Here is an 18,387-nt window from a genome sequence, read left to right on the forward strand (position 1 = left end):
TCCTTTTTAAGCTCCTTCCTGTTAGCCTTATAATTTTCTCGATCTCTAACATTATCTAGCTCTCTGAACCTTTTGTAAGCTTTTCTTTTCTTCTTGACTAGATTTATTACAGCCTTTGTACACCCCGGTTCCTGTACCCTACCATAGCTTCCCTGTCTCATTGGAACGTACCTATGCAGAACTCCACACAAATATCCCCTGAATATTCGCCACATTTCTTCCATACATTTCCCTGAGGACATCTGTTCCCAATTTAAGCTTCCAGTTTCCTGCCTGATAGCCTCATAATTCCCCTTACTCCAATTAAACACTTTTCTAACTTGTCTGTTCCTATCTCTCTCCAATGCTGTTGTAAAGGAGATAGAATTATGATCACTATCTTCAAAATGCTCTCCCACTGAGAGATCTGACACCTGACCAGGTTCATTTCCCAATACCAGATCATGTACAGTCTCTCCTCTTGTAGGCTTATCTACATATTGTGTCAAGAAACCTTCCTGAACACACCTAACAAACTGCACCCCTCTAAACCCCTTGCTCTAGGGAGATGCCAGTCGATATTTGGAAATTAAAATCTCCCATCATGACAACTCTGTTATTATTACACCTTTCCAGGATCTGTTTCCCTATCTGCTCCTCGAGATCCCTGTTACTATTGGCTGGCCTATAGAAACACCCAGTGAAGTTCTTGACCCCTTCCTGTTCCTAACCTCCACCCACAGAGACTCCATAGACAATCCTTCCATGACATCCACCTCTTCTGCAGCTGTGACACTATCTCTGATCAACAGTGCCACACCCCCACCTGTTTTGCCTCTCTCCATGTCCTTGCTGTGTGTGTGTGCGTGTGCGCCCTTAATTCCTGGTGGAGTCGTCGGGGCGCAGTCATGACAAGCTTTTGGTATGCTCATCGTACAGCGTGTCTTGGGCATCTGAAACCTGGCAGACCCCACCCCCTCCAGATTTTTTATTACGAGGTCAAGTCGTTCGCTTGACACTCAACTCAGACACGGATGGAGAGTGTGCAAGGGAGCCGGCTGGATTCGAACTCGGGACCTCTTGCCCCGAAGTCCAGCGCTGATGCTACTACGCCACCAGCCGGTTTTTTAACCCTAACCCTGTCCTTTCTGAAACATCTGACACCCCGCACTTGAAGTAACCATTCCTGTCCCTGAGCCATCCAAGTCTCTGTAATGGCCACCACATCATAGCTCCAAGTACTGATCCATGCTCTAAGCTCATCTGCTTTGTTCACAATACTCCTTGAGTTAAAATAGACACATCTCAAACCTTCGGTCTAAGCGCGTCCCTTCTCTATCACCTGCCTATCCCCCCTCACACACTGTCTCCAAGCTTTCTCTATTTGTGAGCCAACCGCCTCTTCCCCAGTCTCTTCAGTTCGGTTCCCACCCTCCCAGCAATTCTAGTTTAAACTCTCCCCAGTAGCCTTAGCAAACCTCCCCGCCAGGATATTGGTCCCCCTGGGATTCAAGTGCAACCCGTCCTTCTTGTACAGGTCACACCTGAGCCAAAACAGGTCCCAATGATCCAGAAATCTGAATCCCTGCCTCCTGCTCCAATCCCTCAGCCACACATTTATCCTCCACCTCATTCTATTCCTATACTCACTGTCACGTGGCACAGGCAGTAATCCCGAGATGACTACCGTTGCAGTCCTGCTTCTCAATTTCCTTCCTAACTCCCTGTGGTCTGTTTTCAGGATCTCTTCCCTTTTCCCACTTATGTCATTGGTACCCATATGTACCATAACCTCTGGCTGTTCTCCCTCCCACTGCAGGGTATCTTGGACACGATCTGAAACATCCCGGACCCTGGAACCTGGGAGGCAAACTACCATCCGAGTTTCTTTCCTGCGTCCACAGAATCACCTGTCTGACCCACTAACTATACAGTCCCCTATCACTGCTGCCTTTCTCTCCCTTTCCCTGCTCTTCTGAGCCACAGGGCTGGACTTTTGCCTGAGGCATGGCCACTGTCTCTCCCCCCCACCCCCACAACAGTGCTCAAACAGGAGTACTTATTGTCAAAGGGTACTCTCTAGTACTGACTCTTCCCCTTCCCTCTCCTGACTGTGACCCACTTGTCTGTCTCCCGTGGCCCTGGTGTGACCACCTGCCTATAACTCCTTTCTATCACCTCCTCACTCTCCTTGACCAGACAAAGGTCATCGAGCTGCATCTCCAGTTTCCTCACTTGGTCCCTTAGGAGCTGCAGCTCGACACACCGGGTGCAGATATGGCTGTCCAGGAGGCTGGGAGACTCCAGGACCACCCACATCTGACACTGAGCGCAGAAAACCGGCCTCTTACACATTCTTCTTTTCCACAATTAACACAGGTAGACCTACCTCGCCTCGTTACCGCCTAAGCCCATTGAGCCAAAGCCCTATCACTCTGCTACCTCTCACTCCGCTGCCCACTGGATCTCGCGGTCTTCTTTTTAAACTTCTCCTGCTCTACTGGCTGACGTCACACGCCTGCACAGTCTTGCCTCTCTTTTACCCCGAGTAGTAAAATGCCTTTGCTCCGAAAATCCTTAACTGTCCCACTCACAGCCTTCTTGTTCCAAAAATAATGGCCATTATTTGCCTATTTTTGTAATTTATGGCAATTTTATGCCTTTGCACTGTACTCCGCCGCAGAATGTTTTCAGTCAGTGATAATGAATCTGATTTTTTACTGTCTTTATCGATTTGTAGTTTTTCATAAATTCTATTGCTTTTTTTATTTCCCTATAAATGCCTACAAGAAAACAAATCTCAAGGTAGTGCAGTATATGGTAACATACTGTACATGTACCTTGATAATAAACCTACTTTGATTTTCATCCTGGCGATGCCCTCAATAACTAGCAGATTCACTTTGAAGACTTCAGGAAAATAAGTTGTTAAATAGATGAACTGAGTCTGACATTTTTTTTCGTGTTTCAGGGTTTAGCAGCTATCGTTGGACACACAACAGTTCAGGCTGCTTATGTTAAGCAGCTGCTCCGAAGTATAATTCACAAGTACTTTGATCGCTTCCTTTCACCATCTACCACTGGGTCAGGTGTCGTCAGTCACCCCTTATTAATAGCACTTCGTGAGTCAACCCCAGTGGCTCGCCAACCGTTGCTGCGGAAAGCTGTTGTTCAGGTCATCAGGTAAGCGATTCTTGGACCATCCCACATTGGTGAGAATTCATCATCTCTGCTGCCTCAAGTTGAAGTCATAGAGCTAGAGAGTACAGCACAGAAACCTGCCCTTCTGACTATCTAGTTCAATGCGAAACCATTTAAACTGTCTACTCCCAACGACCAGCACCAGAACCATAGCCCTCCATATCACTACTCTCCATGTACCTACCAAACATCTCTTAAACGTTGAAATTGAGCTCGCATGCTGGCAGCTCATTCCACACTCGTACGATCCTCTGAGTGAGGAAGTTTCCCCTCGTGTCCCCCTTAAACTTCTCGCCTTTTACCCTTAACCCATGACCTCTGGTTGTAGTCACACCCAATCTCAGTGAAAAAAACCTGCTTGCACTTACCCTATCTATACCCCTCATAATTTTGTATACCTCTATCAAATCCCCTCTCAATCTTCTACGTTCCAAAGAATACGGTCCTAACCTATTTCTTAGAAACATAGAGACGTAGAAAATCTACAGCACATTACAGGCCCTTTGGCCTGCAATGCTCTAGAAGCTGCCTAGAATTTTCCTAGCACATAGCCCTCTATTTTTCTAAGCTCCACATACCTATCTAAAAGTCTCTTAAAAGACCCATAGTATTCAGCTCTACCACCTTCGTTGGCAGTGTATTCCACACACCCAGCACTCTCTGTGAAAAGCTTACTTCTGACATCCCCCTTGTACCTACTTCCAAGCACCTTAAAACTATGCCCCCTCATGTTAGCCATTTCAGCCCTGGGAAAAAGCCTCTGGCTATCCACACAATCAATGCCCGTCATCATCTTATACACCTCAATCAGGTCACCTCTCATCCTCTGTCGATCAAGGAGAAAAGGCCAAGGTCACTCAACTCAATTCTTGTACTCCATAAGCACATTATTTGTTCCTACTTGCCTATATTCACCATGGGCCTCCTTTTTCCTCTTAACCAGGAGCTCAATATCCCTTGAAAACCCATGTTCCCTATTGGTCTTTCTCCAATTTAGAATCTCAGCCCACGGACCAGACCTGTCTTTTTGCATATTTACTTTGAAACTAACGGCATTGTGGTCACTGGATGCAAAATGTTCCCCTACATAAACTTGTCTCGTTACCTAATAGCAGATCCAGTATCGCACACTCTCTCATTGGGACTTCTATGTACTGATGAAGGAAACATTCCTGAACACTTTAGACAAACTCTATCCCATCTAGACTTTTTCTTACTTCTCAGTTCCACCCATAATGTCTCAGTAGTTGCGTACTCCAGTCTGTCCTGATGGAGCAGTGCAGTGATATTTTCCCTGATGAGTTTATTGTCATTTAACCATACTCATGTACACAGATAAGTGAAACATTGTTACTCTGGGGCAAAGGTACGTATATCACATATATTATTCGTATCACATATATTCATTCAGAGATACAGCACAGAACAGGCCCTTCTGGCCCACTGAACTGCCCTGCCCAGCAACCCACTGATTTAACCCTCGCCTAATCACAGGACAACTTATAATGACCAATTAACCTACCAACCATTACATCTTCAGAATGTGGGAGGAAACCAGAGCACCCGGAGGAAACCCACGCATCAACAGGGAGAACATACTAACTCCTTACAGATGACATTGAAACTGAACTCTGAATTCTGGAATGTCCTGAACCCCAGCACTGTCACACTACCACGGCGCATCAAATATGGCTCCAAATAATGAGCTATATAGACTTGCCCACTCTTGAAAAGAAGGTCTCCACATCCCCTCTGTCTAGGCCTTTCGGTGAGATCCCCCCCCCCCCGCCACCCTCAAGTCCCCAGCTGGCATCAAGGATTTATGGGGAGATCTCTTTTAAACCTGTTGAATCTTTAAACACCTTGAAAAAGTGGATGTGAAGAGGGTGTTTCCTATAGTGGTGAGTCTAAGAACAGATGGCCTCAATGGATTCCAGGAACAGGGCACAGGAAAGGTGTCCATTTAGAACAGAGATGAGGAGGAATTTCTTTAGCCAGAGGGCATTGAATCTGTGAAATTCATTGCCATGGACAGTCGTGGAGGCCTTGTCATTGAGAATGTTTAAAACAGAGGTTGATAGCTTTTTGCTTAGTCTTGGCGTCCAAGTTTACAGGAGAATGAGGTTGTGAGGGATAATAAGTTGGCTATTATGGAATAATGGAGCATATTTGATGGGCTGAATGGCCTTATAGTGCTCCTATGTCTGATGGTTTTATGACATGGCCTGAAGATTGATTGATTGACATAAAGTGTGAGATGGTGTTCATGCAAACAATGTAATGTTACTGTCCTTATTATAATTAAACGAGCAGTCATATAAAAATGTGAAACAACAATAAAAGATGAAAAATGACTCGTGCAGGATTAGAGTGTGTCTGTGAGTTGGGGGGTAGATTCTGAATAATTTTTTTCCAAAACAATTTACTATTTAAATAACTTTTTCTGTTAGAATTCTCACATTCTCCTTGTTCCTAAATGTTTTTTGAGGATGTGACGAAACATGTTGATGAAGGTAGAGCAGTAGATGTAGTGTGTATGGATTTCAGCAAGGCATTTGACAAGGTACCCCATGCAAGGCTTATTGAGAAAGTAAGGAAGCATGGCACCCAATGGGATCTTGCTTTGTGGATCCAGATTTGGCTTGCCCACAGAAGGAGTGGTTGCATGGAGGTCGGTGACCAGAGAGGTACCTGTTTTGGGACCCCTTCTCTTTGTGATTTTTATAAATGACCTGGATGAGGAAGTGGAGGGATGGGTTAGTAAATTTGCTGCTGACACAAAGATTGGGGGTGTTGTGGATAGTGTGGAGGGCTGTCAGAGGTTAGAGCGGGACATTGATAGGATGCAAATCTGGGCTGAGAAGTGGCAGATGGAGATAAGTGTGAGGTGATTCATTTTGGTAGGTCAAATAGATGAGATTAGATTAGATTATGAGGACACTCAGTCCTTATTTATTGTCATTTAGAAATGCATGCATTAAAAAATGATACAATGTTCCTCCAGTAAAACATCACAGAAACACAGGACAGACCAAGACTAAAACTGACAAAACCACATAATTATAACATATAGTTACAACAGTGCAAAGTAATACCATAATTTGATAAAGAACAGACCATGAGCACGGTAAAAAAAAGTCTCAAAGTCCCGATAGACTCATCATCTCACGCAGACGGCAGAACCTCCAAGCGCCGCCAACTTGCCGATGCATTGGAAGCACCCGACGGCAGCAGACTCTGAGTCCGTCCGAAAACTTTGAGCCTCCGACAGCCCCTCCGACACAGCCTCACCGAGCACTTCGACCCCGCCCTGGCCGCCGAGCAACAAGCAAAGCCGAGGACTCAGGGCCTTCCCCTCCGGAGATTCTGGATCACACAGTAGCAGCAGCAGCAAAGCAGGCATTTCAGAAGTTTCACCAGATGTTCCTCCGTACTCTCACGTCCGTCTCTATCAAATCAGGATTGTGCACAGCACCCTACTTGACAAATAACAGATATCATTCACCGGAGTGGCTGCTGTGAGCTGCGTCGCGCCGCCATCTTCTCCTCCCGCCGAGGAATACAATGGCAGAATATAGTATTAATGGTAAGACTCTTAGCAGTGTGGAGGATCAGAGGGATCTTGGGGTCCGAGTCCATAGGACACTCAAAGCTGCTCCGCAGGTTGACTCTGTGGTTAAGAAGAAATATGGTGCATTGGCCTTCATCAATCATGGGATTGAGTTTAGGAGCCGAGAGGTAATGTTACAGCTATATAGGACCCTGGTCAGACCCCACTTGGAGTTATGTGCTCAATTCTGCTTGCCTCACTATAGGAAGGATGTGGAAACAATAGAACGGGTGCAGAGGAGATTTAAAAGGACGTTGTTTGGATTGGGGAGCATGCCTTACAAGAACAGGTTGAGTGAACTCGGCCTTTTCTCCTTGGAGCGACGGAGGACGAGAGGTGACCTGATAGAGGTGTATAAGATCATGAGAGGCTTTGATGGTGTGGATAGTCAGAGGCTTTTTCCCAGGGCTGGAATGGCTAGCACAAGAGGGCACAGTTTTAAGGTGCTGGGGAGTAGGTACTCCCCAGGGGTAAGTTTTTTACTCAGAGAGTGGTGAGTGCATGGAATGGGCTGCCGGCGACGGTGGTGGGGACAGGTATGATAAGGGTCTTTTAAGAGACTCTTGGATAAGTACATGGAGCTTAGAAATATAGAGGGCTATGGGTAACCCTAGTAATTTCTAAGGTAAGGACATGTTCGGCACAATTTTGTGGGCTGAAGGGTCTGTATTGTGCTATAGGTTTCTATGTTTCTGAATGCATTAATTTTCGATAGGATCTTTGAAATGCATCAGAAATTTCATGCACCAGAATACTTTTGCCACAAATAGCTTTGGTGTTCATTTGGAATTTGAAAGCACATAAGCTGTTGTTTTAAGGATTCTGTCTTGTGCTGTCCCTTGGGAAAGTTGTTTTTAATTATTCATTGCAAATTTACAAGATAAACAACTGATATTGCATATGGGAATTTCAAGTGTAGAGCTTCATACACAAAGTGCTGGAGGAACTTAGTAGGTCAGGCAGCATCTGTGATAATGAATTAACAGTCAGAATTTTGGGCCGAGACCAGCATTTTGTGTTTGTTGCTCTGGATTTCCAGTGTCTGCAGAATCTCTTATTTTTAAGTACAGGTTTCCCCCGCTATCCGAACGTAGAGCATTCCTATGAAACTGTTCGTAAGCCGAAATGGCGTAAAGCGAAGAAGCAATTACCATTAATTTATATGGGAAAATTTTTTGAGCGTTCCCAGACCCAAAAAATAACTTACCAAATCATACCAAATAGCACATAAAACCTAAAATAACACTAACATATAGTGAAAGCAGGAATGATATGATAAATACACAGCCTATATAAAGTAAAAATAATGTATGTACGGTGTAGTATTCACTTACCAGAATCGGGAAATTTGAGCCAAAATCGATTTGTCGAAAAAATCAGCACGTACACGCATGAGCACGTCACAGACTTGCATGTACACGCATTCGCACATCACACGTGCGCACACACCTGCCCGCGCAAGGCTTCATGGTCATGGTAGTCTTTCTTGGGAAGGAGATACGGGAGTCTCAGGACCCACCAGCAACAGGCTCATGAACAGTTATTACCCCTCAACCATCAGGCTCTGAACAAGAGGGGATAACATCACTCAACTTCACTTGCCCCGTCACTAAGCTGTTCCTGCAACCCATGGACACGCTTTCAAGGACTCTTCATCTCATGTTCTCTATACTTATTGCCTATTTACTTATTGCGATTCTATTTTATTTTTCTCTTTTTGTGTTTGCAGTTTGTTCTCTTTTGCATATTGGTTGTTTGACCATCTTTGTTGTGACTGGTTTTTCATTGCTTTTATTGTGGGTCATTGTAATTACTGTGAATGCATACAAGTAAGTGAATTTCATGGTTGTATATGGTGCCGTATATGTACATTGATAGTAAGTGTACTTTGAACTTTGAAATGCGGGTATCTGGTTCAAAGATTAACATTGATTTGATAAACCACCTTTTTTCCTCAACAATTTGTGTTCTGCAGGCTGTAGCAGAGCTTTGGGAGTAAATATCCAGCTTTGTCACTATCTATTTATAACTCCTCAGTTTGTAGGGAATGGTTCATTTTCGGTAGTATTAAAAAGTGAATCATGACTCTAACTCAAAATCTCTCACAGAATGGAACAAGTTGAAATAATATTCTTAAGAACTTAAAGTTCAGCAGAGAAGTTTCCCCTTGTATTTGCATACCTTTGATGGTTAAACATTAAAGTTAGATCTAGGAAGAACTACAGACCCTAGATCTTCCCGCAGAGAGGGTGACAAATCCAAGAAATGACTTAGAACAAATAGCTATTGTGTTTCTTTTTATTATTTTTGCCATAAATTTCTATTGTTTTTTTTTCTTGTTTTTCCTTTAAATGTCTGCAAGAAAACAAATCTCAGAGTAGTATATAGTGACATACACATATTTTGATAATAATTTTCTTTGAACTTTGAATGGATGGAATGGTAAAAAAAACATTTACCTCGTTTACAACTTCCATTCCAAGTGTACGGAGTTATCTTGAGTGAATTTCAGAATAGAAGGGTCCCTTCAGAACCAAGATGAGCAGTGAGAAGAGGCATGGCCTAGATGGTGTGGGAAGGAGGGGAGGTTTTCATGATGCAATATTATACAATACCAGGGTGTTACTTTCGAACAGAGATGATGACGAATTTCTTTAGCCAAAGGAAGGTGAATCTGGAATTAATTGCCACAGATGCCTGTGTAGGCAAAGTCATCAGGTATATTTAAAGCAGAGGTTAATAGGTTCTTGATTAGCAAAGGCATCAAAGATTAGAGGGAAAGGCAGGAGAGTGAGGTTGAGAGGATAATAAATCATCCGTGATGGATTGGCAGAGCACACTTGATGGGCTGAATGGCCTAATTCTGCTCCATGTAACTGTTTATAAATGTACACGTTTACAGTGTTAAAGTGCATTTGAATGGTTTCTGCAGCTTCTGAACTTATTCTCACCAATTCCTCTCCGTCCAGTGAAAGCTACCTGCAGTTCAGAAGTCATGCTCCTCCTCCTCGCTTAGCAGCAGTCTTCTCGTTCCTTCTTGAACTTTTACAAAGAAACCAAAACAGTGATGCAGCTAGTGAGGCTGAGCTGCTCCTGCCTGCAGTGCTGAAATGTCTCATGTTGGTTAACGAACCACAAGGTGAGTCTCCTCATTGCTTCCTGTTGGTTGAAAAATGTAACATTTCTGTTTGCTTCTTTATTTATCTCCTAATAAGGCATCTGAGACTTAAGTGGCAAGCACTTTCTGATAACACTTTGATTTGTGGCAGCAATGCAGTGCAAAATTTTGAAAATTATTTTGGAAATAATTTGGAAGCTTCGGCAGCACATATACTAAAATTGGAATGATACAGAGAAGATTAGCATCGTCCCTGCGCAAGGATGACACGCAAATCCGTGAAGAAGATGTGTAGTTCGGGTGGTTAATGGTTGGGTTGAGTTGTTTTCCAATCTTGGCAATTTACTTGTAAATGTTTTGACGCCATATGAGGAGACATCGTCAGTGCACTGTTGGTTGTGGTGTGTCCTCTGAATGCTTGGCCTTAATGTACTTTTCAAGGATCCGCGAACATCATCTGGCTGTAAAGCCCCATGACCAACTCTCCCGAGTCTCTACCCATGGAGATCGAGAGGGGACCAAGCTCGACTGGGCATCAGTGAGAGTCGTGGCACAAGAGAACTCTCGGCATGCGAGAGAATTACTAGAAGCATGATCCCCTGCGAACAATTCAGTCAACAAACACATAGACCTTAATCCTATTTATGAGCCAATTCAGGCAAAATTCCAGACCAGCATACACAATGTTCGCCACACTGCCAATTAGTGATGAAATTTCCTCCACACATTGAGTTTATGAAATGGCGTCCAGTCAACTGATTGAAAAGTATATAAAGGCCAGGCATTCTGAGGATACACCACATTCAATAGTGCATTGAAGATATCTCCTCACATGGTGGTGAAACATTTGCAAGTAAATTGCCAAGATCAGAAAAAATTTATTTGCTTGTTTATTTATTTATTTATTGAGACAAGGTCCTTCCAGCCCTTTTTTATTTATTTACTTGTTTACAGGATGTGGGCATCGCCTGCTAAGCCAGCATTTATTGCCCATCCCTAGTTGCCCCTGAGAAGGTGATGTTGAGCTGCCTTCTTGAACCGCTGCAGTCCCTGAGGTGTGGGTACACCCACAGTGCTGTTAGGGAGGGAAGTCCAGGATTTTGACCCAGCCACAATGGAGGAATGGCAATATGTTTCCAAGTCAGGGTGGTGACTTGGAGGGGGATTTCCAAGTGGTGGTGTTCCCAGGTATCTGCTGTTGTCGTCCCTCTAGATGGTAGTGGTCATGGGTCTGGAAAGTGCTGCTTTAGGAACTTTGGTGTGTTGTTGCAGTGCATCTTGTAGATAGTACACACTGCTGCAACTGTTCGTTGATGGTGGAGGGATTGGATGCTTGTGGAAGGGGTACCAGTCAAGTAGGCTGCCCACTGGGGATTCAGTGATGGTGATGCCACTGAATGTCAAGGGGATGATGGTTAGAGCCTCTCTTGTTGGAGATGGTCTTTGCCTGGCACTTGCATTGGCTTGAATGTTACTTGCCACTTGTCAGCCCAAGCCTGGATATTGTCCAGGTCCAGCTGCATTTGGGTATGAACTGCTTCACTTTCTGACGAGTCACGAATGGTGCAATCCCCCAATTTTAACCCTAGCCTAATCATGGGACAATTTACAATGACTAATTAACCTACCTGGTATGTCTTTAGACTGTGGGAGGAAACTGGAGCACCCGGAGGAAACTCATGCATTGCACAAGGAGAACGTACAGATTCTTACGATCAGCTGTGGGAAATGAGCCCAGTTCGCTGTTAATGTAAAGCACTGTGCTAACCACTACACCACCATAATGCCCTATTACTGTAAGTTACAAGAAAAATTCAAATAAGTAACTACTGCAAAGGAGGTACACAGGGGAGAGTTCATGGAGCATTCCAAGATCTGATTGCCTGTGAGTCTTCATGCCCCTGTACTTCGTCCCTGATAGTTCTAATGAGTAGAGGGCAAGCCCTGGGTGGTGAGGATCTTTAATAATGGATGCCACCTTCTTGAGACATCGCCATTTAAATAATCTGTCAGTGGAGGAGAGGGAGCTGGCTAAGTCTGCAGCTTTCTGCACCTTCAGGAACGCAGTCAACCTGTCAGAACACTCTCCACAGTACATCTGTTGAAATTTGCAAGCATCTTTGGTGACATAGCAAATCTTCTCAAATTTGTAATGAAGTGTTGGCACTGTCATGTTGTCTTTGTAATTGCATCGATATGTTGGGTCCAGGATAAGTCTTCTGAGATGCTGATGCTCAGGAACTTGATGCCGTTCACCCTTTCCTCTGCTGACCCCTCAGTGAGGACTGGTGGTGTTCCCCTGGCCTCCCCTTCCTGAAGTTCACATTTAATTCCCTGGTCCTGCTGGCGTTGTGTGTGAGGTTGTTGTTGCAACAGCACTCAACCAGCTGATCTATCTCACTCCTGTCTGCCTCCTCGCCATCTGAGATTCTGCCAACAGTAGTGATGTCATCAGTGAATGCTGTTTAATCAGATCAACGCGATAAATAAAACTAGCTTTTTTGTGACTAGTTCACCTGGCACCATGTGAATACAGCTGGGGCAGCTTGGCAGCGTAGCGCTTAAGAGTAACGCTTTACAGTTCCAGTGACCCAGGGTCAGTTCCTGCCACCGTATCTAAGTAGGTTGTATGCTTTCCCCATGACTGCATGGGTCTCCTCCAGGATCTCCTACATTCCAAAGGCCTACCAGTGAGAGGTAGTGAGCTGTGAGCAATGAGCAAGTTATCTTCATACTGGAAGCATGGTAACTCTTGCAGGCTGCCCACAGGACATCCTCAGATTGTGTTGGTCATTGACACAAATTACAGCTTTTACTGGATGTTTCAATGGTCATTCTTTCATCATTATAAGAAGCAGGTGATCATGGTCTTGCCATGACTATGATGGTTCTTAAATTTTTTGACAAAAGTGGTTTACCGCCTTCTGGGTAGTGTCTTTACAAGACGGGTGGCCCCAGCCATTATCACTGCTCTTCAGAAATTATCTGCCTGGTGTCAGTGGTTGCATAACCAGGACTGTGATATGCACTTAGGGCTCATACGACCATCCACCACCTGCTCCCATGGCTCCACGTGAGCCTGATTGGGTGGGGGAGGAGAGGGGGCTAAGCTGGTGCTACATCTTGCCCAAGGGTGACCTGCAGGTTAGCGGAGGGAAGGAGTGCCTTACACCTCCTTTGGTAAAGACGGATCTCCACCCCGCCACCCTATATTTCAAGGTACATGTGACAAGTAAAGCTAATCTTTGTTAGAAATTCCAAAAACTTTTGTTGTCATGACCCCAATATTTTGCACTGTTTTTCCCAATTTCAAAAAAACCTGCAGTGTAGTGGAAGTTTCAGAGGCTTCCTGTCTTTTTAATAGGCCTGAAGTAACCAGAATTTGTCTTGTCAGATCTCAGCCATGAAACAGTTCCCATGAAAAGAATCCAGGATCAGCTACATTAGAATTCAGTAAGCTGTCGACTCCTCTCGTTAATAGGTGGTGTGTTACATATAGCTGTAGGTTAAACTTGCCTTGTGTCAGATTTTATACTTTGTTTTGCTCTTTCATCTCCCAAGCTGCGATTCTCTGCTGCCATGATATATCGAACACGTCCAGTTGAGAAATTAATGTTTTCAATTTATGTGACAGGCGATTGCACCTGTTGGCAAATTAATGTTTACTTTATGCACATTCGAGAAGCCACAACGGTACTGAACTGACCTTTTCCCATTTCTTTCTAAGCTCGAAAGCTGTTGTACAGTAACAAATATGATAGGCCCACATCACCCTGGGGAAGTCGCCTGATTTGGGGTGTGTTGGCCTACTTCTGTTACAACTGGCTTCTGTTTTAACTTAAATAAACATTATCCTCAGGAGGCAAAAATGCGCCTGAGTTATTAAAACATAACATTTGAGGCGCAGAGCTATTTAAAAGGATGCCTTTGTATCTGTCACATCATGGCATTCTCAGAGGCCACATGAACATCTGAATTAATGATAGGGACGACAGCCAGTGCTAATCCCTTCACACGTTCTAAATAGATCAAAATAATAATAATAACTTATTTATAGAGCATTTTTCATACAGACAATGTCGTTCAAAGTGCTTTACAATGGGATGAAGTGCAAGAGTAAAAATAAAAAACAAAATAAAAATAAATGAGAAAATAATAGACAAAAAGACGGTAGTTAAAAGCGAGGTCAAATAAATCGGTGTTGAGCTGCTCTTTAAAAGTTTCAGCCAAGTCTGTATCCTTTATAGTTTCAGGTATAGAGTTCCACAGTTAAGGAGCATTGTTCAAAAAAGCTGACCTGTCAACTTAATGCAAGCAAGTGCGAGGATTTGCACTTTGGTAGGACCAGCCTGGGTGGGTCTTTATGCTGAGGCTTTATAAGACATTAGTCTGGCCTGACTTAGAGTATTGTCAGCAGTTTTGGGCCCCATATCTCAGAAAGGATGTGTTGTCATTGGAGAGTCCAGAAGAGGTTCAGAAGGATGATTCTGGGAATGAAGGGGTTAATATATGAGGCGTGTTCGGTAGCTTTGGGCCTGTATTTGCTGGAATTTAGAAGAATGTGTGGGGGATCTTATTGAAACCTGCTGAATGTTGAAAGGACTAGATAAGGTGGATGTGGAGAGGATGATTCCTATGGTGGGGATATCCAGAACTAGAGGGCACAGCCTCAAAATTGAGGGGTGACCTTTTAGAACAGAGGTAAGGAAGAATTTTTTTTTTAGCCAGAGAGCAGTGAATCTGTGGAATGCTCTGCGACAGACTGCGGTGGAGGCCAAGTCCGTGGGTATATTTTAGGTGGAAGTTGATTGTTGCCTGATTGATCAGGGCTTCAAAGGATACGGCGAGAAGGCAGGGTATGGGGTTGAGTGGGATCGGGCATCAGCCATGATGGAATGGGGAACAGACTCAATGAGCTGCATAACCTGTGTCTGATGGTGTTATGATCTTACACAGTGGGGCACTGAGGAATGCAGTAGAACAAAAGGATCTGTGATATATTGATCGATAAAACACTAAGAGTTATGCGCACAGAATGCTGGAGGAACTCAGCAGGTCATGCAGCAACAATGGAGAGGAATAAACAGTCCATGTTACGGGCCAGACCCTTCAACGGGACTATTTGTCAATAAAGTATTAATGAAAAGGGGGCATGCCTTAGGTGATGGGGGTCTCCAGTGATGAATGCCGCTTTCTCGAGGCATTACCTTTTAAAGATGTCCTTGATGGTGGGGAAGTTAGTGCCCACGTTGGAGCTGGATGAGCTCAGGACCCACTGCAGCATTTTGTGATCCTCTGCAGTGGCCCCTCCATACCAAGCGATGACACAGCCAGTCAGAATACTCTCTGAGGTAGGTTTGGAGAAATTTGATAGCCTTTGGTGGCATGCCAAATCTCTTCAAACTCCTAATGAATTAATTAATGCTTTATCAACGGGGTGCATGGTAGCTTTCGCAATGTTTATGTATTCATTTACCATTGTAACTGACGGTAATTTTTTCACATCTTGCACTGTACTGCTGCTATGAAACAACAAATATCAATGATAATAAATTTGATTCTGTACTGTATCTGGTTTTGTTTCTTACCTGAACTGGTTTTACTAGACTGCACATTTAATGCCCACTCAAACTGAGCATAAAGTTCAAACTGAGCATAAAGTTAAATAGTCAAGCAACGCCGTGAAACCGTGATGCAGAAAAGAGTGTTAATTAATGAAGTTACAATGAAGTCTTTATGGTCTTCTGGTCTTGAGATCTTATGGTCTGTTTAAAGCTCAGACAGTTTTAGGTGGCGTGAATTGTGCTTGTTTGATCTGGCTTGGGCCAGCAATTTCAAGTTCAAGTTCAAGTTTATTGTCATCTGACTGTACATATATACAACCAAATGAAACAATGCTCCTCCAGACCATGGTGCGCCCACAAAACATATATCATGTGTAGCACACATAAAACAAAATGTTAACTCAAATAAGTTGATAAAATATAATTCAAAATGCATGTAGTGTGCAGCACAGATAATCGGTAAACAGCTCACTGACTTAATGTCGAGACCTTAGTGATGGCTGGGCATTCATTAGTCTCACAGCTTGTGGAAAGAAGCTGTTTCCCAGTCTGGCAGTCCTAGTCCTGATGGTAGTGGGTCAAAGAGATTATGTGATGAGTGGTAGGGATCCTGAACAATGCTTTGGGCCCTTCGTATACAAGATTCCTGGTACAGTCGACCTTCACTAATCTGACTACCTGTAATCCGGTTCCTTCAATAATCTGGCACTGATTATGCTTAATGTGATCCTTCTGTAATTCGGCATTTTCACTAATCCGGCACTATCAGGTCCCAATGGTGCCGGATTAGTGAAGGTCGACCTGTAAATGTCACAAAGAGTGGGTATACACAATGTCACGGATTTGCATTGGCATCTATATCACATAAACTTATTTCAAAACACTTGGGGGAGAGAGAAATAAATTTTTGTCATATCTTAGTCAGTGAGCCTTAACCTAATGTCCATAAGTTTTCGGTGGTAGATTTGGCCATGTTGATTTTCTGTTCTGATGTTGCTTTTATCATTCAGTCTTCAGGGTCTTGTGTCTTGCTGTACTGAACTTTATAATTAATGATGTGATAAAGTCTCAGTTTCTTTAAAAATAAAAGAAGTTAAAATGAGTTCCTCCAGCACCTGGTGTGTGTTGTTTAATGTTCCCTCTATTCTTTCTCAACAGTGCAGCACTTTAAATATTTTTTGTAATATGCAAACTATGAACAAATAGAATGAAAATTTAAACATCACATACTTCTAATTTCATTTTTTTAATTGAAGGGAATAATGAAATACAGAACAAAGAAAATCTTTAATGTTTCATAAACTTTTTCTAGCTGCGTAGGAACAACGGCTATGTATGCAGGAGCATTGCAGTTACCGCATAGCCGTGCACCCTCGCAGCTTAGAGGGAACAGTGAGTGTAACATACGCTGCAACACAGATAAAAGAACACAGTCATGACCTTGAGCTGGATGCAGTGGGATTCACAGTTAATTAAATGTTTTTTTTGAACTGGAGATATACCAGCAAATTTCCCATGCAGCCACATCCAAAAAAAATCAAAACATGCACCTGGTCATATATTTTAATAACACTGCTATAAGAATCACTCGCAGCTAAGACACTGGAAGAACTTTTCTTAAAACCACGTCATAAGATCTGGTCCATCCATCTGTACAGGCAGATGGAGACAATTTTAAACTCAAGATTTTGTAAATGCTGGAAATCCAGAGCAACACAGACAAAATGCTGGGGGAACTCAGCAGGTCAAGCAGCATCTATGGAGAGGAATAAAGAGTCAATATTTTGGAATGAAGGGTCTCAGAAATACATTTAGAAGCATTTTGAAGGAATTTCATTCAGTGGGATAAGAAAATAATTGCCCTTTAAAAAACATTCATTCTTTTATAATTATTCTTTGTCAATTCTATTTTTCTCTTTAGTGAAGAAGTTGGCCGCTGAGGTCATGAAATGTGTAATTGAAAATTGTCAGTCGCTAACTCCATGTCAAGCTTGCCCACACTTGTCCTCTGTTCTAAGGTAGGTACTGTTTGAATGTCCTTCCCTTCCTTGATCAAATACTGCACTATAATTTCGTGTATTTGTAACTAGTCTTCTTTGCCGGTACCTCCTGCGATCTCATTATCGTGAAAGCTGAAGATAAAACCAGTAACCTCCTTTATGATGTCAAGAGGATATTGTGTTGTACATGCATACACCTATAAGGGGATTGAAAATCATTTAATGGGGTAAATATGATACTGATTTACTTTGGAACATCAAATTTGAAGGCAGAATTCAGGATTAATGGCAGGATTCTTGGTAGTGTGGAGGAACAGAGAGACCTCAGTGTTGAGTAGGCCAAGTCATTGGGAACAACTCTTTGGATCCTGGTTACTAAGAGAAAGCAGGAGAATGGGATTGAAACGGTTAATAAATGATAGCACGATGGAGCAGATGTAATGGGCCAAGTGGCCTAATTCTGCTCGTATGTTTTATGGTCTAAAACTCTATGCACAACTGCTGCTAAACTGGCTAGTTTGTCGCTACCAGAAATCCTAACACTCCCACCTACCCACCTGAACAACCCTCAGCCACCTCCTCCCCAAACCCAAGGTAGATGGAACAATTCCGACACGACCTTCCACTATCACACTTTCCTTTAATATTTTAGGATTCAAACCACCATAACCAGGTGTATAGTCCACAATGAGCCTTTCCAGTATCATCTGATTATCAATTTTACACCCCCCCCAACCATTACCTCTACTATTTTCTCAGACTTCAAGTTCAATTTATTTTTGTACACACATACAAACGAAACAATGTTCCTCTGCACCAAAGTACAGAACACGGTACATATAACTCACATACCACTCATAAATTAACAAATAATAGGCATATTTACAAAACAAGTTAAAAATAAACAGTATAACA

General features: G+C 43.2%; 1 protein-coding gene and 1 non-coding gene across 2 annotated transcripts in view; both read left to right on the top strand.

Moving 5' to 3' along the window:
• The window catches only part of mms22l (MMS22-like, DNA repair protein), a 297,601-nt gene that overhangs the window by 233,577 nt on the left and 45,637 nt on the right, over positions 1-18,387 (top strand). Inside the window, exons 21-23 of the mRNA XM_063033047.1 lie at positions 2,951-3,162; positions 9,760-9,929; positions 17,394-17,490. Of these exons, the coding sequence (XP_062889117.1) occupies positions 2,951-3,162; positions 9,760-9,929; positions 17,394-17,490 (479 nt within the window). The remainder of the gene's footprint in view (positions 1-2,950; positions 3,163-9,759; positions 9,930-17,393; positions 17,491-18,387) is intronic.
• Positions 10,104-10,206, top strand: LOC134343160 (U6 spliceosomal RNA). The gene has a single exon (XR_010017200.1). It is a non-coding gene; the product is annotated as a U6 spliceosomal RNA (small nuclear RNA).

Source organism: Mobula hypostoma, chromosome 2 (genome assembly GCF_963921235.1).
Source record: "Mobula hypostoma chromosome 2, sMobHyp1.1, whole genome shotgun sequence".
Lineage (NCBI taxonomy): Eukaryota > Metazoa > Chordata > Chondrichthyes > Myliobatiformes > Myliobatidae > Mobula > Mobula hypostoma.